The sequence below is a fragment of the Dromiciops gliroides genome, chromosome 6 (assembly GCF_019393635.1).
Source record: "Dromiciops gliroides isolate mDroGli1 chromosome 6, mDroGli1.pri, whole genome shotgun sequence".
In the NCBI taxonomy this organism is placed as follows: Eukaryota; Metazoa; Chordata; class Mammalia; order Microbiotheria; family Microbiotheriidae; genus Dromiciops; species Dromiciops gliroides.
In genome coordinates this window covers 74,441,405-74,468,318 of record NC_057866.1, presented here as the reverse complement: position 1 = coordinate 74,468,318, position 26,914 = coordinate 74,441,405, and the positions used below count along the sequence as shown (strand labels likewise).

The window sequence follows — 26,914 nt, the reverse complement described above, 5'->3', positions numbered from 1 at the left end:
ATATAGAGAAGGGGTTAAGCGGAAGAGGGTAACATGTAGAAGGAAAGAATGGGGGGGTGGCATAGCTTTTGAACTTGTAGCAACCTTAAACTTTAAAGCTCTCCAAAACATACACGTGTGTGTGTGTGTGTGTGTGTGTGTGTGTGTGCGCGCGCGCGCGCGCGTGTGCTCCCACAGATCTACTTCTGTAAATTTGTGTGCATATATGTTTGCCAACACTGAGCGATCCCCTTCAGGAACATGTGGTAAAAGCTGCATTATTGACTTCCCCGTGTATTTCTTCGCAGTAGTTCAATAAAGCTCACTCCTTTTCTCGCTAAAGCAACGGCGATTTCAACCATTGCAAACCATCGGGTCACCTCTCTGAGCTGGGTGAGCGGGAGGTGGGAGGTGGGAGGTGGAAGAACCTCTTTTCTACCCCTAACTTGATGTACGTGTGTTTGTGCGCGCGTGTGTTCGTGTGTGCCCATCCCCGACCTTGCTCAGCTGCCCTCCCTACCAGCTCCCATCCCCTTTCTCCCTAGGGCTCTCACCTCTCTCCCTGCGAGGTACTTGGGCTTCGGAAGCTGCCCAGCCAGTGAGCTCGGCGCCTGTGGCTTTGGGCGTGGCCGGAGGGGGTGGGGGCTCCGCAGCTGGTATATAAGAACAGAGCGTGGTTAACTTCTCACTCGGTGTTATTTATTTGAGAAGTGCCCGGACGTCGGAGGCGGCTGTTGTGGTGGCGGCGGCGGCGGCAGCGGCGGCGGCGGCGGCAGCAACAGCAACAGCAGCAGCAGCAGCAGCAGCAGCAGCAACAGAGGCAGCAGCGGCGGCGGAGGCGGCAGCCCAGCAGCAGCCAAACGTGGTCAAAAAGAGGAGGAGGAGAAGGAGGAGGAGGAGGATGGCAGTGGTGATGGGGTTGTTGTTCCTGGACGCAAGAAAAAGCTGCTGCTCTTCCCGGGCAAACCCTGTGTGCTGAGAAGGAAAGCGGAATCTTTAGAGCGGGCCAGCAGGCTTGATTGAGAAGCATTTGCCAGCTTTTTTGTTGTCCTTTTGCGAGACACGCACAGTGCAGCGCCAAGCTGCAACAGCGAACAACTCCTACCACAACAAACCCACCTTTGCCTCTTTGGGGAATCGGAGACTTGGCCGCCTTGTGTATGCTGCGTCCTATTGTTTAAACATTGACTGGGGTCTAGGGAACCCGAAGAGCGAGCCCCCTCCCTTATTCCCCACCCCACCCGTGGACTACCTCCCTTTTCCCAAACTCCCTTTCCGGAGGAGGGAAAAGCTGACTGGAGAGCTGAAGGGGCTGGAACCAGTTGGGCTGCTCTTTATTGAAACCCCAGAGTCAGGTGCACCGTCGGGAATTGCGGACAGCCCATCTTTGTGGGGCATCTTTCTTGTATAGGGCTGTGGGCCGGCAAGATCAAACGTAGGGAAAAGTTCCTGGACTTTAAAGGGACCACCTTATTTTTTCCCCGGTGACTGCAAAGGGATCCTCTCGGAGGGCCAGGAACCCCTCATCTGGCTCAACTAGATTCAGTTTCTACCTTTCCCATCAGGTGTGTGTGCAGAGCTACTGTATCCGGGAAACGAGGGGGGGGGTGTCACACACACACACACACACACACACACACACACATGCATGACATTCAGCTGCTGTCTTTTCTTCTCAGTTCATTTCATCCCCGCTTGCCATACACCCCGGAGCTGTGGATAATACTACCACTATAGACCACAGGACTACTCTGGCCGGATGCTCAACCTGAACATCTACACTTCTTGAAAATAGCCCCTGCCTGCCTAATTAGGAAACATTCTCAAAGCCTGTACTCATTCAGTCTTGAAGATTTCTTGCTAAACTTGGCCTTCTCATCCCTCCTCCCAAAGAGTGGTGGTAGAGAGAAGGAACACCAAGAAGCCTCTTTGGGAAATGACTCGTCCTTCCTGTTTGATTACCATTTGACAATTTTCCTTGCCTCCAAACTGGGTCTTGAAGAGGTTTGGGAGGTTGATTTGCGGAGCCCTGCTTTTCCCAGAAGTGCATGTGCGTTTTACAAACCGTCCTCCGGCTAGTGAACGCACTGCTCAGTGCGGCTGTGGCTGCAGGTTGGGAGAAGAGTGCGTGAACTGAGCTGCGGTTAGCCCAGGCGCCCACCCTCGCCATCCCCGGCTGCTTGTGTGGTGCTCTGTGGCGGCCACTGGTCGCAATGCAGTTTCGCAGAAAGCGTGCAGTTCTAGGCAAACGCGGATAGTGTGGCTGGTAGCTCGCTGGACTCGAGTTTGTTTCGCTGGCGGGGGCTTTTTTTTTTTTTTTTGCCTCTCCCCTACCCTGTTTAAGTTGACCTCTCTCCCTCTCCTTCCCCCCCACTTCCCTGTACCTTCCCTGTCTCTCATAAAACACGCCTCCAGAAATCGATAACCGGAGAGAACCTTTCTGGTTTGTAAGGGGTGAACGTGTGTGTTTTCAGATAACACACACACACGCACACGCACACACAGCCTCGTCCTGCACCGTCTTTGCCGTCAGGAGGAGAACGAGGATTCGGCTGCTTTTACCGCCAACTTGATCTTTGGACAAGAGGGGACGCGTACAAACCTTCGGACTTATTGCTGGACTCTCCAACCTTGGTGTTCAGTAAAGTCGGGCACTGTACTGTTTGTTCTGTGATCTTCGCAGATCTAAACTTCCCGAAGTCGCGCCTGCCAGGAGGAGGGGTGGAGATAACAGGGGGTGGGAGACGTGTGTGTGTGTGTTGCAGTGCATTTATTATTATCTTTATTACTATTACATCCCCCCCTTTTTTGGAGGGGGGGCACTGTCGTCTGGCTCGAAGCTTTGAATCTGTACCTCCGATTTTTTGGATTGTTCCCTGGGGGCGCGGGCGGAGTGGTATCTTCAAGGGCTTGTTGGAGGAAGGCGAGACAGGAGGAGGAAGATGTGTGGCTTCGGCTTTAAGAAGCTGTCCCTGTCGTTGGGATTAGTGCTGCTAGTTCTGAGCAAGGTGGCGCCGCAGTCGTGCCCGGCGCAATGCTCCTGCTCTGGGAGCACCGTAGACTGTCATGGGCTGGCGCTGCGCAGCGTGCCGAGGAATATCCCTCGCAACACCGAGAGGCTGTGAGTAACGCACCCCTTCCTACTCCTCCCGCGCAGCCCCCCTCCCCCATCTTCCTTGCCATCCCCTGAGCGACCAACCTCTCTCCTCTTCCACCAGAACCCTCCCCTCTAAGAGTCTGGAACGGGACAGTTCTTAGGATAGTATAGGTAGAGCCGGAGGGGACCCTCCAATTCATTTACAGATGATGAAACTGGGGCCCAGGAAGGATAAACGGTTTGCCCAAGGTCAGTTCCTAGGAATCCTCAGGCATGATCCAGGAGAAGAAAATGTGCCCCTCCACTAGCTGGCATTCCCTCTTTCCTGCTTCCTCCCCCCTACTCTGCATTCCCTACCCAAGGATGGGGAGAGAAGAGGGCGCGCAGGCCATGAGGATAGCCTTGGAAAAGGAATGAGGGCCAAGTGCTGTCGAGTTGGTCTTGAGGTTTATGGGATGTGTAATAGGCTTGCTTCTCTTTGCTCTCCTCCCTCCACTATCTTCTCCCTCCTACTTTCAATCCCGGGTTGGCTATCGGGCGGGGGCAAGGGGGGGGGGGTGCCAGAGAGGGAAGTGGACTCAATGAGGGAAACGTGACATTTTTACACCAGATCCAGTTGCCCTGTTGTTGTTGACACTCGCGGTTTGGTTTCAGGTCCCCCTCGCTGCTATTCTCATCATGGGCTTGCGCAGCGTAATGTTAGGCGACATGAAAGAAGTTAAAACATTAGTCCCACTGCTTTGTGTTTCACACTAGAAAGAGGAGGGAGGGATAATAAGGGAGTAATGAGGTTGCTGGTCTCGCTCGGTCTGCTGCTTATCAAAGGACCGTAGGAGGAGTAAGAGCCCGATCAATGAAAGGCTGAAAGTCGCAGGATCGAGGAGAAAGTAATTCCCCCTCCGAGTCCACCCCTCTCCCTTCCCAACGTCCTCCCCTCCTCCTTCTGTTAAGGTCCAGGAAGAGGGTGTTAGGACGAGGCATGCTTTACTATGCAGAGGGTCGACCTGAAAAATGCCAAACAATTTAGAGTGAAATCTGTTCATACCTAGACGAAGTTTTAAAACTGGGAAAACCTGAGCCTCATTGTAACTTATGTGGAGCAGGCACTCCGGTGACAAACCATTGGCCTCCTCTGCTCCGGGCTGCCCCCAACACCAAGTCTGTCCGATTCCTCACGACCTTCCGCGGCCGCCCGCCCTCCACCCCCTCCCCCAGCCACTGCCATGGCTGTCTCTCTTTTATGTGGCAGTTCTGTTTTTCTCCATCTCTGCCCTCCCCGTTTTCTCCTTCTTTCAAACCCCTATAAATCTATAATAAAGAAATAAAGCCAGAAACCGTTTTGAATGGTCCACAAGATCATTGTATAGGTCTGCCCTGGTTCAGTGAAGTGAAGGATTGAGGCAATTATCTGTAATAAGCAATTAGGCGATGCTCCCCCTTCTTTCTCTCCGCCACTCCCATTGATTCCCCCCACCCCAACAGTCTACCATCCTCTTTTTTGTCAGTTATTTTACTTTTTTTTTTTCAGGCAAAACTATGTGCTCTTGGGGGTGGTGGTGGAAAGAAAAGCCTGAATTATCCAAGTAATTACCAAACACTTCCCTTCAGTGGCCTGTGTTTGTGGAGCAGATGGGAAATTGGCATTTACAACTGTTTATCTTTTCCCAAAATCTCTTTTATGACATGCAGAAATGGGCAGCTTTTTGAAGCACTTGCTTGTACAGGGCAACATTTTTTCCCATATAGGAACTATATTTCTCATGAATTACAAATTATTTTCTGACCCACACAAGTGAAGATGCCAAATTTTGCCCTCCCCCTTTTCCTTTGTAAATGGCTTCCATCAGTACTGGCCAGCCCCCACTACTCCTCTATGTGACGTCTGCAGTCTTCAGTTCTGGGCAAGTTGTGCCCTATCAGGGATTTTCTTGTCAATATGTGATCCACCTAATTTGTCCCTGTGAATTTTGTGTTAAAGTACTTAATAGATCAACTGGAATAGTCTCTGAAAGACTGGTAGGCTTAAGCAAACAACCTACTGCTAACTTTCTGTGGAGTGGGACAGGGAAGGGCAAATGAGAAGACACCAGACCAGATTCAAAATTCTTTCTTTAGCACTTGCCATTTCATGCTGTTCAGAACAATTTAAAGATTTAAGTACAAGCATGTCTTACTCAACAAAGAGGAACTGCACTTATCAAAGAAATACCAATGAATTTCAGGTCTCTGATTTTTTGGGAGAGGGGGAAGGAAATTGTAAAGTGGTTCAGAAGAAAGGTTACTTAGCTAGACTTTTAAATACTAGTATTAAAAACACATCCTTTGTGCCGGAGATAGAACAAAGTCAAAGGTAGGGCTCACTGCAATAGTGTTTTCTTCTATCAAGGAGCACATTCAGACCGCAGTAAAGCCTGGTTTTACTTGGAATTATTGGAACCAGGGAGAGTTTAGATTTTGACCTAAGAGTCAAGAAAAAGAGGTAGTAACTCCAGAAGGAAAAATGGTGCTGAAATCTGAACAAAAATGTCAGGGCCTGAATCCTATTTCCATTATTGCCTCTGCAAGGAGTTTTCACTTTACAGTCACAGTGGGGTTCCTTGGGCTGCAAATGAAGAGTTGAGTTTTCATACAAACATAGGATTGTTGGAAGGTAAATGCTTGTAAATGCAAATCTTTGAAGTTCATTCCTTTTGATGGCATTTCTTGGACTTGCCTAGGGAAGTTTTTGCCACAAGGTGTTGTGTGCTTTTCTAAATGTATTTTTAAAAGCTCTACCGGGTCTGTTTGAACAAATTGCTATTTTGACTTCTTGAAAAGTTCTTAGGATTTGCCTAACAGTAACAAAGTTACATTATATTTCCAATTTAAGTGCAAAATTTCTGAATGACATCTTTAAGAATCCTAGAAGAACTTTGCGATATAGTAAGGCTTGAGTGATATCAATCCTATTACATTTAACGTATCACAGGCATATCAGAATGAATTAACTTTACAAACTTCTCTCATTAAAAAGTTAGGAAATACTTTCTAACTTCTTTCCAGGTTACCTCCCCCCACCCCCAACTCTACCTCCTAATTAGTTCTTAAACCAAACAAAATGAGAATTGGCTTTGTTGTACATTCAGATTCTTGCTATTTTTGCATGATTTTTTAAATGTAAAATGAAGTGAAAGAAAATTGAATTTTGTTCTCACTGCTTTTATTTCTCTTAGGGATTTGAATGGAAATAATATCACAAGAGTCACAAAGACGGATTTTGCTGGCCTTAGACACCTCAGAGTTCTGTAAGTGTGAGTTTGATGCTTTGTGAAGATTTGCTTTTGAGTTGTATATTTTGTGGCAACCTTTAAAAGTCTTGTCAATGCCACAAGCATATCCTTTAAGAGAGTTATGTTTCCTTTCTATTATTCCCTTTTCTAATATGTAAATAACAAAATCATTTCAATATATTATTATAAACATTGGAAGATTCCTATGTAGTACAAAACCATAACATCCCATTATGTTTTAAGGTACTCACCATCAGTATATTTTTGGTTCTTACAGAACTAGAAAGGAAAATAGTTTGTGACTGCAGCTTATGTAGTTGAAAATAATCAGTTTCCTAAAGTATATAGGTTTTAGCAATAGGAGAATTGCTGGTATGCACTTTATTCCTAAACTTGAAACAGTCACTTCATGAGCTTTTCAATTAAAATATAATTCTCCATATCTATTAAGGAAATATCCTTTCTTAACAGTTCTTTAACTTTTAGCTGTTCCAGAGGTAGTATTTATAAAATTTGGTAAATTGTGGCTTTTAGGGCAAAATATAGAATGGTGAATACTTCTTTATCCATTGGGCTTATTAATTGTGAGTGAGCAGTGATGCAACATTAAAAAATAATTTTACCCACAGAAAAATTGTAGTTATTTGCAATTATATTAATTATGTACTTTTGTTAAGTATGTAACTATTTTTAGTTTTCATGTTTTAAGAGATAGGGTTTTACCATATTCATTCAAGTGCTGATGTGAAACTGTGAATTAAGAATTGTGGTAACTGTGTATTCATTTTTTGGTTACAGAAAACAGAATGCATACATATATACACATGCATGTATATGTACACATACACATATATCTATATACATATGTACACACATTTATACCAACCTATCTTTGCATATATGTGTATATATGTCTGCCATGCAACAATCACAAAACAGCACTTTGATTTCTTGTTCTTTAGGGCAAACAGTATTCTTAAAAGAAGTTTGAGTATTTGAACTGGAAAGGTTTTGAGCAACAGAAACTGGCATTAGTGTTTGCCATTAAATTTGTAAGTTGTAAATGTTTCTTTTGCTTTATTCACCCCAAAGTGCCATTATTAAGCTGAATAGTAGATATTAAAACTAAATAAATAAAAGTGAGAAGATTATAAGCTACTAGTTGCTTAAAATATAGTGTTTGACTATTCCTGGTGGAATTTAAATTTACATTTTTTTTTTATTCCAGTCAGCTTATGGAGAACAAGATTAGTACTATTGAAAGAGGAGCATTTCAGGATCTTAAGGAACTGGAGAGACTGTAAGTACTTTTAATTTTACATTAATGAAAACATAATTTGTTAGTCTTTCTTTTTTACTTGTATCCTAAGCACTTTGTAAAAACTATAGGCTATGACCTCTATGCTGTTTATTCTAAAGGGAAAAGAATATATTATTTTTAAGATAACTAGACAATAGGTGAAGGTCCAAAATAAGAATTACTAAATAAAAGTAAATATTGACAATAAAGACTAATTTTCTTAAGGAGGATATTGATTTGGAAGTCAGTAGTCTTATTTTCGATACTCAGATGTATTGATATTTTCCCCTTGTTGTCCACAATATTTTATATTATTTGCCTACCCTAGGATGCAAGGTTAGTTAGATGTTTCTTCTCATCATAATTGATTAAAATATTTTGTATTCTCACTTAGTGAATAATATGCTTTAAATTCCTACTTTCTCTTAAAGTTTTTTTTTTTTTCCTGTGAAAATTCACACTTGGAATATATCAGTCAATTGTCACAATGTTATTGCACTCTTATTGCAGCATTTGACATTCCTAGTTGGTAGGAGAGGGAAAAAATGAAATACATGGGTAGAAATGTAAGTGAAGTCTATTGATATTGTGAATTAAATTTTAGGTAATTTTATAAGTAGACCAAAAACAGAAGTCAGACTTTAATGTGATGATTTCCTCCTAGTGTTCTTATGTTTATAGTAGCTAGATAAATATGTTTAAAGTACAATATATAATGTATCTTGATATTTATGTCTACTTGTTATATACCTGATTTGATCTTTATCTTTAGTATTCTATACATTACTCTCTTTTTTTAGGATAAAAGGATATATTTTTCTCTTTTCATTTGGAAATGATGTTATCAACTCCCAAATTGGGAACTTGAGTTTCAAATATTTTTATAAAATTTCAATACTTCTGCTTTACGGAAAGAATAATTTCATATAGTTGGAAACATGAATAGAAAATTCTTACTGAATCAGCATGAATGGCTTCATGTAAGATCAGAAGTTCTTGGGGTGGGGTAGAGTGAGACATGTTATTTGCATAAGATACAAGTACACATTCAAGTTCGCTGTGGGCCCACAGGCAAAAGTTATAGTCTTATCATTACCCCAAAGTGAAGAAGAATAAATTGATCATTTAGAAAGTGTTGATAAACCTATAGAACATATTTTTTGTCTTAAATTTAGCAAAACAGAAAAAATACTTCTTTCAGTACATTATAAATTTTATATGATAATTTGTATTTATATTAATATACTTGTATAGTTTGAAACTAATTTAATTATTACTACCTGAAATTGACTTTCAGAAAAATCATAGCTAATTTTACAATAAACTCTGGTTACTGACCAATTATGAGACTTCAGAATGTTCTTGTGATGCTAGTTGAAGATTTCTAGAATATATGGTTCTAGATCAATCATCAGTAGTCGCCCAAAGTCATTTTCAGGCCATTTTTTTCTTTTAAAATACTTTATGTAGGGATTTAGCTATAAGATATTCATTCAAAATGAGCAATCATCTTCCTTTGTAATGTGCAGTATTTTGGACTTAATCATAAGTAGTCACTTGTGATGTTGAATTAATTTAAATTAAGACTCCAGATTATGCATGATTTAAAAGTGCTGGTAAAAACGTAATGGCTTAAAATGGTACACTTTTTTTTTCTTCTTTTACAGTTTAAATAAGTACAAATCAATATGATAACATGCATAAACAGAATCCTTTTCTTGTTCTTTTTCAAGGTGGAGTTGTGTGATTTGAATAATTTTAACTGTATATTTCTTTAAAAAAATAATTAGTTGCTTTTGTTATGACCTGAAATTTGATTAGGGTTATAAGTAGGTCCTATTTTTTTTTCAACTTTTTTTTTCTCCTGGGAATTTCACTTCATCCCAGAACAATTTTCCATTATACTAAGACTCAGTCAGATGTTTCAGGGTGGGAGGAGGATTTGTAATTTTGAATGAAAACTAATATATATGCAGGACCTCTTTAAATCACCCCAGCTGTTGGCTAAGAGCAAATATTTCATATTTGTGAGGAAAAGCTGAGAAAATTCCTTTTGTTTACAACTGCCAAGTCCATCTGATGGAGGCACATTGTTATCTGACAGCCAATTCATCTCCTTGGGACTCTGGAATTCAAAACCATTTCTTAGGAAACTTGTGGATACACTTTTCAAATATTTCTCTTTTTGTATGCGGATAGTTAGTAGTTGTGTGGATGCACACATTTCTCCAAACTATGTAAGCGCCTTTGAAACCAACCATTTTTGGTTTAATGCAGGAGTTTTCTAAGCACAACAAAGAGTTGAACAACACTGAGAACATGGTCTTTCCCATTTAATTTTATGTTTCATTTAGAGCCAGGAGCTTTTAAAATTTGATTGTTTAGAGACAAGTTTGAAAGATTCAAAATGAAATCTTGAAAAAAGAGTACAATGAGTTAGCTACAATCATTGCATGATCTTGTATCCTTCCTAAAAATCTTAAGGTGAATTTTTTAATTTGTCACATTCATTTTCAATAGATTAAGCTTTGGTTACTATAATTATGACCAATTTTATATTGTAATTATCATTCATGTTTAAATAGTGCAGTGACTTGTTTGATTGTCAATGTTTAAAGAGCAGATTTGAATAAAAACAGTAAAGGTGTGTATAAAGTATTCATTCTCAAATTGTCTTCATTTTTACAAATAGGTGGGAAACAAAAATAATTACAAATGAATTCTTAAATATATTCTAAGGTGCTTCTTTTTCTCTCTTTCTCTCTGTCTCTCTGTCCCTCTGTCTCTGTCACTCTCTCTGGTCATACTTTTTTTGTTGCCTTAGTTACAACTTTGTCCAGGGAGAAAAATAGAAAAATAGAAGAGAAGCAGCACATCTTATATTTTTTTTTGAGGGGAGGAGGGGTGTCTAGCATTTGTGTACTTCCTTCCAATTGTTTATGAAAGTGACAGTATCTGCAACCAACATGAGGTATCAATGTAAATCTCCAGTGTGTTTTCTTATTGAGAAGAAAGAACACAAACTGAAGAATTTCAGTAAGATTTTGGGTGAATAGCAGGATGAGGTTTAATTTCAATGTCTAATAAAATAAAGTATCCAGAATCAGGTGGCACAGGTTCATCATTAACATAGGGGGTTATGAAAATGAAATAATTCTACTGCACAACATATATCTACATCACCAGGGTTCTAATAGTCTGATGATGATGATAGCAAATAGTATTTATGTAGTACTTTAAGTTTTGAGTTTTACTGATGTTATATCTTTTTATCCATACACAATAACTCTGTAGGTGCTATAATTATCCCTATTTTATAGACGAAGAAACTGAGGCAGACAGAAGTTCATTAACTGGCACAGGGTCTGGATTTGAATTCAGATCTTTCTGACATCAGGTACAGCATTCTATTCTCACAGACCCATTGCGGTAGCAAAATTTTCAGGAGATGGTATATAACCAACAATTGTAATAACTTGCTTATTTGACATTAGAATGAAACCTTAAGTGCATGGCTCATGTGGATTATATTCATAAATCTAATGTTGTTTAGGCAACATGTTTTAAAACATCCATTTATGTGATTAGGTGAAAACTCACACTGTTAACTTAATAAGAATAAATTAAGAAAAAATGGACTAAAACCTTAAGAGCAAGGACATGCTTTTTTGGTGACTATGTATTTGTATATGTGTTAGAACACATAAGAACTGATAATTTTTATCTGAATGAATTTTCAGTGAAAAAATATACAAGGGAGCTTTTTATCTGGCAGCTTATGTTCTTTATTGATCAAAAAATATTCTCTCCTGTCACACTGTATTTCATCGGACTAGTAAAATGCAGTGTTCTTCATTTATAGTTTTATAGGATACTACTCTATGTAGTAAGTTTTATTTCATTCCCTTTTCAGGGGATGCTATCCCCTTGAGATTTTCTGGTAGTGAAAGTTAGGCTTTCTTTTTCCCATTAAGTAGAACTGAAAATGCTCCAGTAACAGCAAAGAGTATGGGAAAGTTTTGAGGTTTTTCAGGATTTTCATTTCCTTTGACAACATCATATTTTTTTTGAAAATTAATTTGTGTGACAAATATGAAATGTGTATTATTGGGCTACATAAATGAAAACCAACACCACACTGGAAAATCATGCAAATGGAAAATCATTAATATTAGACTTTGGTGATCTTGCATTACTTCCAGTCTATATTCTTAAAGAAGAGTTTAAATGTGCAGCAAAAAGGGTAAAACCTTAATAAGTGTGCTTGTATTTTATAATAGAAAACTTATTAATACATATTGTCAATATCAATATACCTATTATAGCATCTCCAGATTTAGTAGCTTTATATTTTCTATTTACAAGTTTTTTAAATTAGTGTTTTGCCTTTGAGATGCTGATTTTTTTTTCCTTAGAAAAAGGATCCTGACAATTTTTTACAGTAATCTATTTCAAATAATTATATAACCTAAGAAACTGGTTGATGCACTTTAAAGTGTTTCTTAAGATGACACAAATATTCACTTTCATCTTAAAAATCAAAGTAAACATACATAGAATGTTGAATCTGGATTTTAGTGGACATGATAACCAGGATGGATACCAAAATAATTCCATTTCTTTGAAAAATAGCTTTTAAAAAATCTAAATATATGCACTCTCCCATGCCTGATGACTCAAAGTATAGGACATGAATAACTACTTCTTTCCTGAATTTTTGTTGTAGGTAGCTCATAGTGCTCAGTGAGCTCAGGGGAAGAGTATGTTGTGGAACAGGTCTGAAGGAAAACACCAGTTATTCCTTGTTCACTGACGATATGGAGAATCCCTCTTCTTATAGCTAATCTTACATCACTTCACAGAACATGTTTATTTTCTTGGAGCAAGGACAAGCTCAAAGTGCTAATCTCCTTGCAAACAAACAAACAAACAAAATACAAGTTCCGTCTAAAAAGAAATGTGCCTGGACACCTGCACACCTGGGTTTTAAAACAACTAGCCATTTTTAAGGGATTTCTTTAACAAATTAGTTAGTTCTCAAATAGTGGTATGTGTTGAAGATATGAGGCAAAAGTACTTTAAATCATCAACTATGTATCATCGCTTTGACATTTATGAAATATGGGAACAATTTTCACTGTAGAAGTATGAACAATATTGCAGTAGCCTAAAAAAATTCCCACTCCTCTGTCTGACTTGTGAGCCCCCAAAGCTTTTACATTTACCATGTTTCTTTAAGTAGTATATTTTATTCATCTATGAGAGTTTCTCATGGGACCCTTTTTATAGGCCTAGAAGTTAAATTGTGGTGAGAAGACCTGTTTGCTTTTTGCAGACCTTTTTATAAATTCTAAAGCAGCAAGGCTGTTTATTTTTCCCACATCTGTTTTGTGCTCATCCTTTGTGAGGATCCAGTGTTTGCTGGATGCTCTCTTTTATACTTACTCTGCAACGAGTGGTTTAGTTTGCACTGTTACAATATATGTGTAGAGGCAGAGATTGTTAAATGTTGTACGTTTAATTGTATGTTTCACTAATTTGGAGTATCTTTAGATTAAAAATACTGTTGTTTGAATTCTGCTTTCTTGACTTAGTTTCTCAACTTAAAAAAAAACTGTTGGGGAGCTTTTCTGCCTGCTTTTTATTTTAGATTTGATACATATTATTTCTATTTTTTTCTGAGCAACTTTATCTGCCAGTCTGATATAAATATCGCTAGACTCAATTGAAAGAGCTATAGCCATTATTGGAGAAAGATATGTACACAGAACAATTTATGAATAAGATTCATTCAAAAACCTACCTGTTAAACAGAGAACAGTAAAATAAATGTCTTCTCTTTGTAACACATTCAGATAGTGCTGCCACAGTCAGTGCATCAACCTATGGGCAGACGCACACAATTGATGATGATTCTAGATAGGTGAAATTTTCAAACTTGATCCCCCAAAAGAGTTCATAGAATGGGTTGGATGTGGGACTTCATTGAGTCAATGAGGTTACCTTCTAGGTCTTGGAAAAATTCACTTTCTTTGTTATGTGACATATGATCAAAAATTATATACACTTCACCATGTGTCTCTCCATGATGTTTCATAAGAGATGTAGCTCTAGAAAGCTATTTAGAATTTTCTGTTATTTCAGTTACTGAAAAAGTAAAATTTGACCCTTAGTTATGTATATATACACACATGATTTTCATTCTTCTTTTTCTTTTTAGTAGTATATGATCATTAGAAAATGAAAATAATTTTCAAGGATAATTTTTAAATCTTTTGTTTGGGTAAAAATATTAATGGAAAAAGACAGAACAAAGACCAACATATACTGAGAATGGATGAATTATGATAGAGGATGAAAGAAAACAAGTGTAGTTCAATAGCAGATAAAAGTTAGCCTTGGAGCCAGGAAGCAGTGGGTTCAAGTCCTAATCATTGGTTCAAGTCCTAAATGGGTTCAAATCTAAAACATGCTGACTATGTGACCTATGGGCAAATTACTTACCTTTTTAGTATCTGAGGCAACTCTCTAAGACTATACTACCCACTTAGTCTTACAAATAGCAATTGCTGACCTACATCAAAAGAAATAATTTAATTAACATCAGTTCCCCACCCTAATGAAGTCATAGGCCTGGACCAAGAAAGAAAATAAATAAAATAAAGCACATTTTTTTTAGCTTCTCCACCCAGTGGTAAAAGGGTAAACTTACTCCGTCTGAGTTGCTCAGAAATGCTCGTGGATTTTTTTTAACATCAGAATTAAAAGCATCTCAGAAATAATAATTCTGCAGTAATTAAAAGTGCAAGAGAAAATAAAGTAGGTGGAAACTTGAAGCTTTCTTTCCATATTATCATAAAGATGAAGTTAAAAATATGGGTCATGAGAATGTAGTAGTTGTTTTAACTTTATTCTTCAAACAAGGCTAAGGTCAGAAAGGAAATAAGTATTAGAAGTTATTTAAATATGCACATCCAAGTAGCAGGAGCAGTTGGCAAGGAATAGTTAAAAGACTGTTAGGGGCAGCTAGGTGGTGCAGTGGATAGAGCACCGGCCCTGGAGTCAGGAGTACCTGAGTTCAAATCCAGCCTCAGACACTTAATACTTACTAGCTGTGTGACCCTGGGCAAGTCACTTAACCCCAATTGCCTAACTAAAAAAAAAAAAAAGACTGTTAGCATCTCAGAGGCTGGCCAGTAAGATCTCTCAGAGTGAGTAACAGACCCAAAAAAGGCTCAGTGAAAAGCAAGAAATTATTAGAGTGCTTTCTCATTTCTCCTGGTGGACTAGGACCAAACATTTCCATCTTGCCTTTATGTGGGAGAACGAGCTGGGAAATTCATGTTGCATACACTTGCAGATGCTGTGAATAGCCATCACAAGGGCTATGAATCAGTCATGGTGTGTACATGATATGGCAGTAGACTGTTTAGGAGGCAGAAGGGAAATGCATCAGTGCCATGCATGAGGACATAATTTCAAGCCATTTACTGAAGTGGGATGTCAGGATGTCATTCTCCATCTTTGTACATCTTGCCTTGTGCATAATTGAGTATGAGTGCTCTGAACAATGGATAATTGACCCACCTGGTTTGATTAAATGGAACTCCTGTAGGTTTCTATTTGTTAGCATACATTCCCCTGGCTGACGCCCTTAGCTCATTCTGCGCTGTTTCATTGTTCTGTGGCAGTCAGTCCAATTTTAAACTTCATTGAGTCATTTAAAGTGGAGGGATTCTTTTGATATAGTACTGCCTAGGATTTAGCAAAGATGTATTTACTGTTATAGATAATGTTGTTTTGTTGTCATGCTCTAAATTGGCTACTAAAATATTCACTATCTTGAAAGCTTTGAGAGGTTTGTTTTGTTTTGTTTTGTTTTGTTTTTACAAACATCAGGGAATAGAAAATACCAAAAGGATAGAGGAAAAAATGCAGAGAGTTGTTTTTCAAAAAAGTCAATCAAGAGAACAGCCATAGTTATTGATCCCTTAAGACTAATGATTAATCTTTATGAGCATGTCCTATACACATATTAAGGGTATCTTTGATGAATACAGGTTTTCACAAAGGATTCTCTACTGCTGTCCACATCTTTAAACATGACTGACCAAAAATTGCCAAGAATACAAGACCCTATTATGTTTGTGTTCATTGGTCACAAAAACATTTCATGAATTAAATGAAAATGTGTCTCATACATATGTGTGCATGTATATGTGTGTATATATATATATATAATATATATATGTCCATCCCTACATATGCAATAGTATAAGACTACATAGGTAAAACCAGAATGATGATTGTGTTTAATTATCAAGCAAGGATTAAAACAAGTTTACCACTTTCCTGAAGAATGCTCTTCCCAAAACCTCAAAGGCAGAGAGATTGTATATAGATAAGGAGACCTATCTGATGCTACCTTTCATCAATTATCTTGTACCAATTGCTTCAAACTCCAAAACATTTTAGGGATTCCTTAATGAAATATATAATTACTCAAGAGACATTTTTATAGTTGTAAGAGATAACAAGAGATAAAAATATGCTTGTTGTGCAGACTTTGACAGGATGGCTTGTTTATCCAAATTGATATACTCAATATTGAATATGTCAGTATTAATAAAGAGCAGTTGTGCCCCAAATTGAAAAATAATAAGAGTGTGTTGGATTGCATTTGGGAAATTACATAATGTTTTTCAATGGTCTTAAACTGCTTTCCTATAAAAAATGTACCAATAAAAATGGAACAAAAATATTCTTCCAGCGATGTTATATGTTTGGGAATCATGGAATGCCTTGGTGACTGAATAATAATAATCATAGTAAACATTTATATAACTTTGAGTTTTGCCAAGTGCTTTAAAAATATGAGCTCCTTCTAATCTTTTCAACAACCCTGGGAGGTAGGTGCTATTACCATTATTTCCATTTTACAGATGAAGAAAAAGTGAGGCTGACAGAGATTAAATGACTTGCCTGGGGTCACATAGTTAGTGAGTGTCTGAGATAGAATTTGAGTTCAGGTCTTCCAGGCTCCAGGTCCATTGCCACTCAGCTGCCTCTGAAGAATCAAAGTTGCATTAAATTCCAAAAGGCAATGGACAGAAACATGGTAGCTACAAGTATGCTATAGCATATTTCTAGTGTTTAAAAGAAATGATAAAAGGGGAATGTGCCTATGGGAAAAGTGGAGAGCTGGTTATGTGACAGTAAAAAGAGATCATAGGTTGCTAAGCTAGGTGAGCACTTTGTAACCTATAAAAGTTATTAAAAAAAAAAAAAGGAGGAAGCTCTACCACATCTTGGGAGAATCCTCTGTGGAGGATTTGTAGGGGAACATGGCCTAGGTGTGAACAGGATAAAAATCATGGTTAGGTTGCCATCTACTCTAATGGATGAAATAAACTGATAAAATCACAGAACCATTAAAGTATACTGAAATAAAATATCATTGGGATCTTTGCCCTCACTAATGACTCTATTTCTCACACATATTTTACTTGTTGTGTTGATGTTTTCTTTCCTTAGTTCTCCCTTGCTTTAAGGCTGTGTTCCAATGATTTTACATTTTATATTACTAAATATTTTGTACCAAATTCTTCAGTTTTGTCTGAGTATTACATACTTATACTTATAAACTTATTGAGGCCAGTGGGGAGCAGGCAAGAGAATGGGGCCCAAAATATAGTGGTAGAAAAAAGGATAATGTTTGTCATTGAATTCGATTGAAAATTGGTCTGCCATAGCACCTGTGGTCTCATATCAGTTTTGAGTTCTGTTTTCCTTTCTAATGAATCTTAATGCTGAAATGTGTAATGCTTGACTTGAGGCAAGACATGAAAGATATGTTTAATCAAAGTTTCAGTAAATGCAATCTAATTATAATTTTAAACTGCCTGAGATGTGGAGAAACATGTTTTAATGTAAACGTTTTACATTTCTTTCCACTCTGGGATGGGTTCTAATTCTGCCTCAGATAATTATTAGCTAGTGATACAGGGCAAGTGCCTTTTCCTCCTCTGTCAAAGGACTTGATTATCTCTGGGGTCTTGTCTACCTTTAATTCTCTGATCCAACAAGTCTTCCATTTTAGGTAATTGGAACGTGACATGAAGATGGAAAACTGTATATAAAGGCACTATGAAGAATCCCCCCCTCTCGTTTTAGATAATCCATTCATGTATACAATTATATACTAGCTTCTATTACTTGAGATTCCTTGCTTAATCACCCTAAACACCCTAAAATTTTACCAGTTGGAGAAGAATTACAGGCTAAAAACGTCTCTATGAAAAGCAAATACTCCTGCAAAGGGTGACTATTAGTTATAACTTAGGTAAATTGTATTTGTCAGACTAATTCTATCCTAATGGCTAGCTGAGATTATATTGGAATATCATGGACTTCAGGAAAGAACAGGCCTAGGAGAGTTAGTAAAATGTAGAGCTGTGGGCTGCCAGATGAAAACAGAAGGAACAGAGCCCATGGGGCACTGTGGGCAGCAAGTAGAGAAAAGAAGCTGCTAGGTAGTGAAAGGGGGAAAAGAAGAAGAAATGGGAGAATGATGAAGAAAACATATATCTTTGAAACTTACTCAGGATTATCTTTCTATGAAATATGCCTCTGTAAGATATAATTCTGCTAAATAAGGAAGAAACCCAAAGGATTCTGGTGAGTTCTCTTGAAAGTACCTTCTTAATATTAGTGATTATTTGCATACTTTGAGGGGAATTGTGAAGATCTTTAATGATTTATTAGAGAAAAATTCTACTGTCTTCCTTCGGTGCCTCCATGTAGTGTGGAGGTAACCCTGGATTTTGGAAGGCTAGATAAATAGAGAAGTTCCTCCAAGAAGTTTGTGCTTCCTACCAAGCTGGGGAAATTTCCAGTATGGACCATCTTTTCTGTTTAAAATTGTCACATGTTAATATTTACAAGTCTTCAACATGGTGGTTACAAAAAAAGGGATCCAGAATTATCAATTGTTCTAGAATTGCTAATAATTCCAGATGTATAAGGGACCTCAGAGACTACCATGTCTCAATTATCTAGAAGAGGAAACAGGCCCAAGCAGGGTAAGTGACTTACACAAGGTTACCCAAGCAATATATTTCGAGAGGGATTAGAACTCAAGTTCTCTTCACAGGAGGACACCACTTACATTGTCATTTCTTTTACACTTTTCATCAACAAACTTTTTTTTTTTTTTTGGTGAGGCCATTGGGATTAAGTGACTTACCCAGAGTCACATAGCTAATAAGTTTTAAGTGTCTGAGGCTGGATTTGAACTCAGGTCCTCCTGACTCCAGGGCCAGTGCTCTACCCACTGCACCACCTAGCTGCCCCACAAACATGTTTTTTTAAAAAGCATTGAACATCTTTCCTGTGTATGGCTCTATTTTATAATTATTTACATAACTTAGCATGAAAATCATACCTGTTTTCTCTTTCGTCATAGAATCTAAAAGTTGGAAGGATCTTCCTATCTCCTACCTTTTGCTGTAAACTCTGCTATAATAGTTTTGATAGGTAATCATCTAGCTTTTTCTTGAACACATCTAGTGATGGATGTATCATTGCTTTCTGAGGCTAATTTTTAGGTTTCTTTTTTCTTTCTATTGAGTCTATTGCTGTCATCTGGCTATTCTGGACATATCTAGTCCTTTTTTAGATGACAGATTTCTAAATAATTGAAGACTATGATCATGCTCTGCTAAAGCCTTACTTTCTTCAAGCTAAACATCTTCAGTTCCTTTATATGATGATTTCTGGATACTTCAGTACCCCAGCCATTAGCCTCTTCAATTCTACTTTTTTGTTGTTTTTGTTTTGGGGGCAGGGCAATGAGTGTTAAGTGACTTGACCAGGGTTATGCAGCTAGTGTCATGTGTCTGAGGTCAGATTTGTACTTTATCCACTGTGCCATCTAGCTGCCTCCAATTTTACTTTTAAAAATATATTTATCTTTGTTTAAGAAAATCACATGCATGGCATTGAAGTCAGTGATCTTTAATGAAATGTTAAATTGCAAATTTGAAGTTCACAAACTTGGAAAATGACTAAGTTTAAATCAAGGTTTGTCTATTCTTTTGCAAATACATGTGGATGAAATGGGTGTAGTTATGTAATTCCAAAGAATTAGGGCTTAAGTGGCACTGAATGTAAATATATTTGAGATCAAATCCTTTTGATATTTTAAAATCTCATTATGCCTTTCATTCAGTACCAAAATCTATAGATTTGAATTGAAGATCAAGATTAAAAACTAGATTTATATTACTTGGGCGAATGGTCCTCAAAATGCGTGCCCTAAGATTGATATTTTATTGCAGATAAAATAACTTTGTAAATAATCTTGTCCAATATAAATTTACTTTCCCAGCACGTATAGCATGATAAGCATAGTATTCACAAAACAAAATCATATATTACACATAACATACTAACCTCAAAACACGTCAGATGTTGAACTCGCCAAGAACTCAACAAAACCAGCTGTTCATTTTGAAGGGAAACTTCCCAGTCTAATTTTTTCGAATTTTCCCTTAGTGTACCAATTTAATTTTTCAGTGTGTCAAGATTCCTTGTGACAAAATATTTGTGATATGAACCCCCTTGCCCAAAATTTGAGAACTGGTCATTTAGAAATTGCCTCTTTGGGGATTTGTTTTTTTTAATACCTGAGTAATCATGATTTTATTGTGTTGGTGTTGATGGACTTCAATGTTGGTGACCACTTATTCAGTTGTTCTTCATTTTTTTACAGCTGAATGTGAGGTTCATCTCTGAATTCCCTAATTGAAAGATAGCCACTTTAGACTGGAGGTGAACTTTAAAAAAAAGTTTATTTCATTTATGGCTACAGCAGTAAATGGAATGCAGTTAATAAGGGGAGTCATTGCAACAGAGGTGTACTGGAAGATTATTAAATTTTCAGTGTGAGCATTTATACCTTGGAAATTGCCAAATGCTACAAATGATACCTTTTGATTTCTTGTTTTGTTTATGGTCTAGACTTAAGAAAGTGATGGGAGAAATGTCAGTAGACAAGATTAAACTTAAAATTGTGTTGTGCTCGCATCTCTTTTGTTAGAGAGGCAGCTGTTAAATGTTTCCAAGCATATTCTTACATTAAGGAGACCTTGACTGGAATCTAACTGATGGTAGCCTGTAGTTCCTCTGCTTTTTTCCATAGATAGACATTGTAAGGTTTAAAAATTAGGTCTTACTAGTGGTTGGTTGCTTCATGTAGACTGAATATCATTTTACATAATGGAAACATTTTAAAAAGTCACACAACAAATGGTGCATCAAATTTTTAATTTGTGATACTTGAATTCTCCTGATTATTTATCATTCATGTTTTCCTTAAAATACAGGATGAGCTATGATAATACAAAGTCACTGTTTCATTGTTATATTTTAGCTGTAACATAAGTTTTATTTTTATTTTTGTTTTTCTGTTTTTCTCAAAAGGCGTTTAAACAAAAATAACCTTCAGCTGTTTCCTGAGTTGCTGTTTCTTGGGACTTCGAAGTTATACAGGCTGTAAGTAGACACAGTTAGTTATTGTTGCTTTGGGTAGTACCTTGCATTTTATTAAATGTACTTTGAGGCCATTAACTTTGCTTTCTTGGAATCTGTCCACTGATAGGTTTCCACATTTAAACTTTTGTTTTGTTATTTTTCTTTCTTTTGGAGTTATATGATTAGTCTTTGTTGGTTTCAGTTATTTTTTAGGTTAGCCTACAGTGGTTTATTTATATATCAGTTATAATACAATTGAACAGATATAGTCATGTGTCTACTGTTGAAGTTTCCTTAATATCTCTGTCTCTTGAAGTCTTTTAATTGAGTTCTGACTGGAAGAATAGATAAGATTATTCTTATGTATTTTATTTTTGTAGCAACATAGTAGTTTAAGGGGAAGTTGGCAAGATTATTTTTCATAATTGGGGATCCATAATTTGGTTTGTAATATTATTCTGTACTCAAATAGTGATCCTTGTTGGTTTAAAATGTTGACACAGCATATATAAATGGATCATAATAAGCTTAACTGTGTGAATGACTAGAGTGTAAGATTCGAATTTTTGCAGCATTTTTAAAAAATTGTTTAAAGCACAACCTGCAAGAAAGCATCTATTTGGGAATTCTCCATAATTTGAATATCAAACAGAATGTTTTTAACTCTCCCTAGACAGCTTTTTCATTTTACCAAATAATGATCTCATTTATTAATGAATGTGTTAATTTTTTTCAGTGTGGGCACCCTCTATACCAACCAACTTTGTACTTTTCTAGGCAATCTTTGAAAGTCTTTGTGGCTTAAAAAAAAAGGAAGAAAAGAAAAAGAAAAATTATTACCCTCCAGCCAACTTGGTTATAATTTCCTCCATGTTTATCTAGGATGGTCCTCAAATAACAGCCATAGTCTCTTTCAGGCCTATATTCAATGCCTTTTCAGTTTAGTAGACCTGATTAAGCATGCACTGTGATGAGTGAAACTTTAGTACCGTAGAGTTTACCTCCATGTCTTAGTAAGACATAGGAGGATTTTTGTGGAAGATAAAATAATAGTAAACCTCCCCCAAATAAAAAGAAATCACCATGGAATTTTAAACACTAGTTTTTCTGGTCATAGAAGTATGGCATCATAAAATGGAGGGGAAAAACAAAAAATAAAATAAAATAAAAATTTAAATTTTTTTTAAAAAATGGAGCAATTTCATTCAAGGTACTAGAATTATGAATAATGAAATATTTTACAAAAGTAAAAATACCTTTTTGGGATGCATGGGCTGTCTGAATATTTGGGATGATCTCAAGTGAGTATTTGGATGAATAGCAAACAGGAAAACATTCAATTTCTTTGGGGATGTGTAGAAGTGACCCCACTATCTTTGGGTTACTTCAGCAATCCCAGTAGCAGGAGGGATGAATCATTTGTTTACTTCCCTGGCCAAGCTTTCTTCCTTACTATATTTGGTATATGCCTTAATTCATTGCATTCCTATAATTTCAGAAGAAGTTCTATTCAACTGAAATCCCTTGTCTTCATTCCAAATTCTAACTTTTTGCCACTGTTCCAGAAAGATGGAAAAAGAAGTTTGTCTAAATGAGGTAGCCTTTTTTGGATTCTATAGGACTAAATGCTTCTGCAGGTTAATTTGACTCATTTATTCAATAAAGTTGACTAATTTTAAATAAGTAAAAAACAAAACAAAACAAAATCTTGAGAATCAACTTTTATGTGTACCAATTCGTTTGATAGGGACCATTGTGGAAAAGGATGGAGGTCTAGAGGATGTAGCTTGTTTTAAGACTTTAGTCCTTTTATATCCAAATATGTTTATAAAATTTATGAAAGAGGGAGGAGACAAAAGTGGCTTAAAGTGTTCTAACTGCTGAGAATTTTAGGGATTTTAGAGATTTTGGAAATTTATTTTAAAAGTAATAGTTACACTTCATTGAACCATTTAACCTTTCATTCATTCAACAACCATATAATAGTTCATATTATATACATATAATTGCACTAAATATTGAAGAAGATAAAGTTTGTGGACTAAGAGATAATGTTGTATATGTAAAGCCTTTTGTAAACCTTAAAATGGCATATAAATGTCAGCTATTATTACTATAATTATAATTGTAGCTTAAGGAGTGATAGTTGATGGAAAGTCTTGATTACTACTATTTTATGAAATTATTCCATTATTATTATAGATATTTTGGCTGTTTTTAACTTGAAATTTTACATTTCACTGAGAAACTAGATTACTAGTAACTACAGTATTCTCATTTCAGAAAGTTATTTCTGAAAGTTCATAATAATTGTCTTTTGAAAAATTTAGACAGTTTGAGTTGTTAGTAGTAGTACATCTCATTAATACCGTGAAAAGTGGAAACTTCACTTTTCTATGTGTTAAGAAGACAATTAGTATCGTAAACCTGGAGTCTTCCGGGTGATGAACATTAAGAATTGGTTTATCATCATCATTAGCAAGGATTTATCAAATGGGTTTCCAGTTTAGTATAGTCATTACCAGTAGGAAAAATAAAAAGGCAATCCATATTTTTAATAGTATTTTAGGATTGACTAAGCCCCAGTAGTACCTGTGTAAAGAAGGTGCTAGGTAAAGATTCCTTTCTGGAAACTTGAATTTAAACCTGTGAAATATGTACCCTTCAGTCTTATAATATGTTCTTCATGTTTTTTTTTTAATTTTAAAAAATGAATATTTCTTCAGGTAGGGTGGTAAATAACAGTAAATGTCAAAGAAGCTCTGATAAAGAGCTATTTCTATAGCATTAATTTACTCTGACCAAGGATAATCATTGATCTATGAAAGTATACCTTGTTGTTATTCGTGGATATATGAAAAAAAAAACAGACTTGTACTTGAAATCTCTAGTTTAGTAAAACCACTTATTTGGAGAAATTTTGTCCCATTCAAAAATTACAAATAAGAATTTCTTTTGGACAGGGTTTCATACTGTCAATTGCCATGATGCTTTAATTACTTTAGTGTTACTAGTTTTCCAATTTAGTGATATTTCTGCTTCTGAGGAATTATCAATTAAAATATTAATCCATTTTATGTTTCTAGAGACCAAGTTTGCACTTCTTCTTTTGTGAGTTTAGCAGTTTAAAAAAAAAAAAGCTAATTGGATGGAGCATACATTCTGTAAACTTTCTTTGAGCTTCTGTGAAGAATGATCACCATTTGACTGACTCCTGACTGTAAATGAGATGCCCGGTGAAGAAGCCCATATGCTCACTGCATAGCCTAAATGCAATATAAAAGAAAAAGAGGGTACACTGTATATGAATTATGATTAGACATGGTTGGTTGCCGCCAGCGGCCAACTATGCTTTCCCTTTGCTGTCTGCTCCAATTTCTCTTTGGACGGGTTGAGAGAGCACTACATGTTCAGGTCAAGATGTTTGCTCAGAAATAGTAGTACAGTTGCAGCTGTGTTTGTTGGAGCAGGAGACTAGTTTAAATAGCATTACCATTTATCCAGTCCATTAACAGAACTCTGTAAAATAATACCAACTCTGCATAAACTACAGGACAGTGTAATAAAATTACAAGCACTTGTTGACAGATGGGAAGTGTAAGTAAAGGAAAGTGATAGGTTGAGGAGTTTAAAAGAGACAGTACATAATTTTCTCTGCTCAACTAGATATTCCACACCCTCCCCTACCTCCCACCCCACTCCCTCAGAAGCACCCATACTTATTTCTATTGTATTCTTCTGAGTGGGGAAAATCATTTTCAAAGCAACCTAAAGATGATTGTTACCAGTAATATATCACAGACTGCGGTTAGGTGTGCCTTTTTTTTTTTTTTTGGTCATAGATCATTACATATGACTAGTATTTGTGAATTCATATATTTGCTAGATTGTTCTTAAACACCTATTATATGTAAGGTATCTAGTTAGTTTAGTGGATGGACACAGTTAGGTGCTCATTCACATAATTTAATTACTTGAAATTTGATTTACTCACAAGCAATTCACACTTTCAAGTTGAGTTTTCAACTACAAACCCTGGCTTGTTAGAGAGGAATTTCATTTGGTGGTGGTGTGGTTAGCCTTTTGGGTTACACATATTTGTTTTGTGGTTTTTAGTTTATTTTTTGAGCATTATTATATTTACCCAGCCTTCTAACATAAACTTAAATATTCAAAGCACTTCTTTGTTAACTCTTTTTCTCTCTACCACTACAAAAAGGATATAGGTGCCACATATATCCAAGTGACTCACTATTTAGTTTTCTTTAAATCTTTGTGAAAGCCTTTTTTTTTTCCTGTTTCCAAGTGGAGTTTATAGTTTTCAGATACATAGATATTCACTATTTGGAATTTGTACATTATTATCAATAGTAACTATCATAAAAGCCTACTTAGTGAATGTTTAACTGAAACAAATATTTTTAAACTTTAATTTTTCAAGATTATAGCTTTTTAGTTATTTACTGCTGGATAAATGCCAATGTAAGAACTTGTACTTTTTAATCTTTCTTTATGCATTTTTGATACCTCTATGGTATCTCTATTTGTGAAAAAAACAATGTAGCTTTTTTCTTTGAGAACCTTTTAAAAATAACTTGATAGGAACAGAAACTCTAGTAAAGAAGACTTTATTTCTTAAATCTCTGTCACTTTCAGTGTATGCAAGTTGATTGAGGTAACATTAAAGCCCAGAAATCATTCTAGATAATGGAAAACTCAATTAAATAGTTAGGAAAAAAACCCAAACTAGATTAATTACCTGTTTTACCCCCTTAGGGTTTTCTAAACATTGAAGTGTTTTGAGAGATACAACAGGGTACACAAAACCACAGTGGGTTTTTTTTTCCACATAAAAATATACCATTATTTAATCTAATTATATATTTTTAAAAAACCTTCTAACTCCCCAAACAGTTCCCTCATGTCAGTTTAGTTACTTAAAATCCTTGTAGTATAGAATAAAAGCAGAACACTGCATGGGGAGCCCTTGCAAAAATTCCTCTTGAATTAATTTCTGCCAGCTATGATTAAAGTGTGTGGTAGTAGATGTGTCAGATACCATAGTTCCCTGCTTCATTTTACTCTTGGCCTGTTTGGCCCCTGCCACAATAAATCCAACAACGGTTACGCAGGAATTGCAGGTTACAGTTGCTACGGTTACCGTTGTCCGGCCAGATCGACATCATTACTCATCTAGTGAGTTACCATGATAGCTACCGCTGATTTCCATTCCTGGGAATACTGAAGATCTTTCATGCACTAAGGATGAAAGTTCTTCAGATGGCTGTCATATCTGTTTTGTAATTGTTAGAAAGAGAACCTAGGATTTACACTGTTAACACTGGTATTTTGTTAGCTGTCTCAAGGTAGCTTTGTTGATGTCTGAAAACAAAGAAGCAGAGGGGTGAGGCTCAGAAAGGTGTGGAACATGGAAGTGATTGGAAACACCAACTTTTTGTTTTGTTTTGTTTTCATGTTTATTAATGCAGAGTTTGGGGTATGTTTTCCATTTTGTCTTCCTTATTCTGTGTTGCCATGGGGTGGGGGGAAGAGGAAGAAAATAATAAAATAGATTTAACAATGCCTATCCTGCCTTGAATGTTTATCCTTAAATGTTAATACTCTACAAGTAAGGGTTTATTTTTAAGTAGTCAGATAAAAGGTTTGATACATTCTAATCCTACCACCTACTTCCCCAAAGCTATCAGGAAAAGTGGGACCTTATTGAACCAGCTC

At 36.6% G+C, this 26,914-nt stretch overlaps 1 protein-coding gene across 1 annotated transcript in view; it reads left to right on the top strand.

The window, feature by feature from the left end:
• Positions 1–879: 879 nt before the first annotated feature.
• SLIT2 (slit guidance ligand 2) overlaps positions 880–26,914 on the top strand; it is a 412,300-nt gene continuing 386,265 nt past the window's right edge. The window contains 4 exon segments of the mRNA XM_043972009.1: positions 880–3,100; positions 6,289–6,360; positions 7,574–7,645; positions 21,128–21,199. Of these exon segments, the coding sequence (XP_043827944.1) occupies positions 2,922–3,100; positions 6,289–6,360; positions 7,574–7,645; positions 21,128–21,199 (395 nt within the window). The 5' untranslated portion in view covers positions 880–2,921.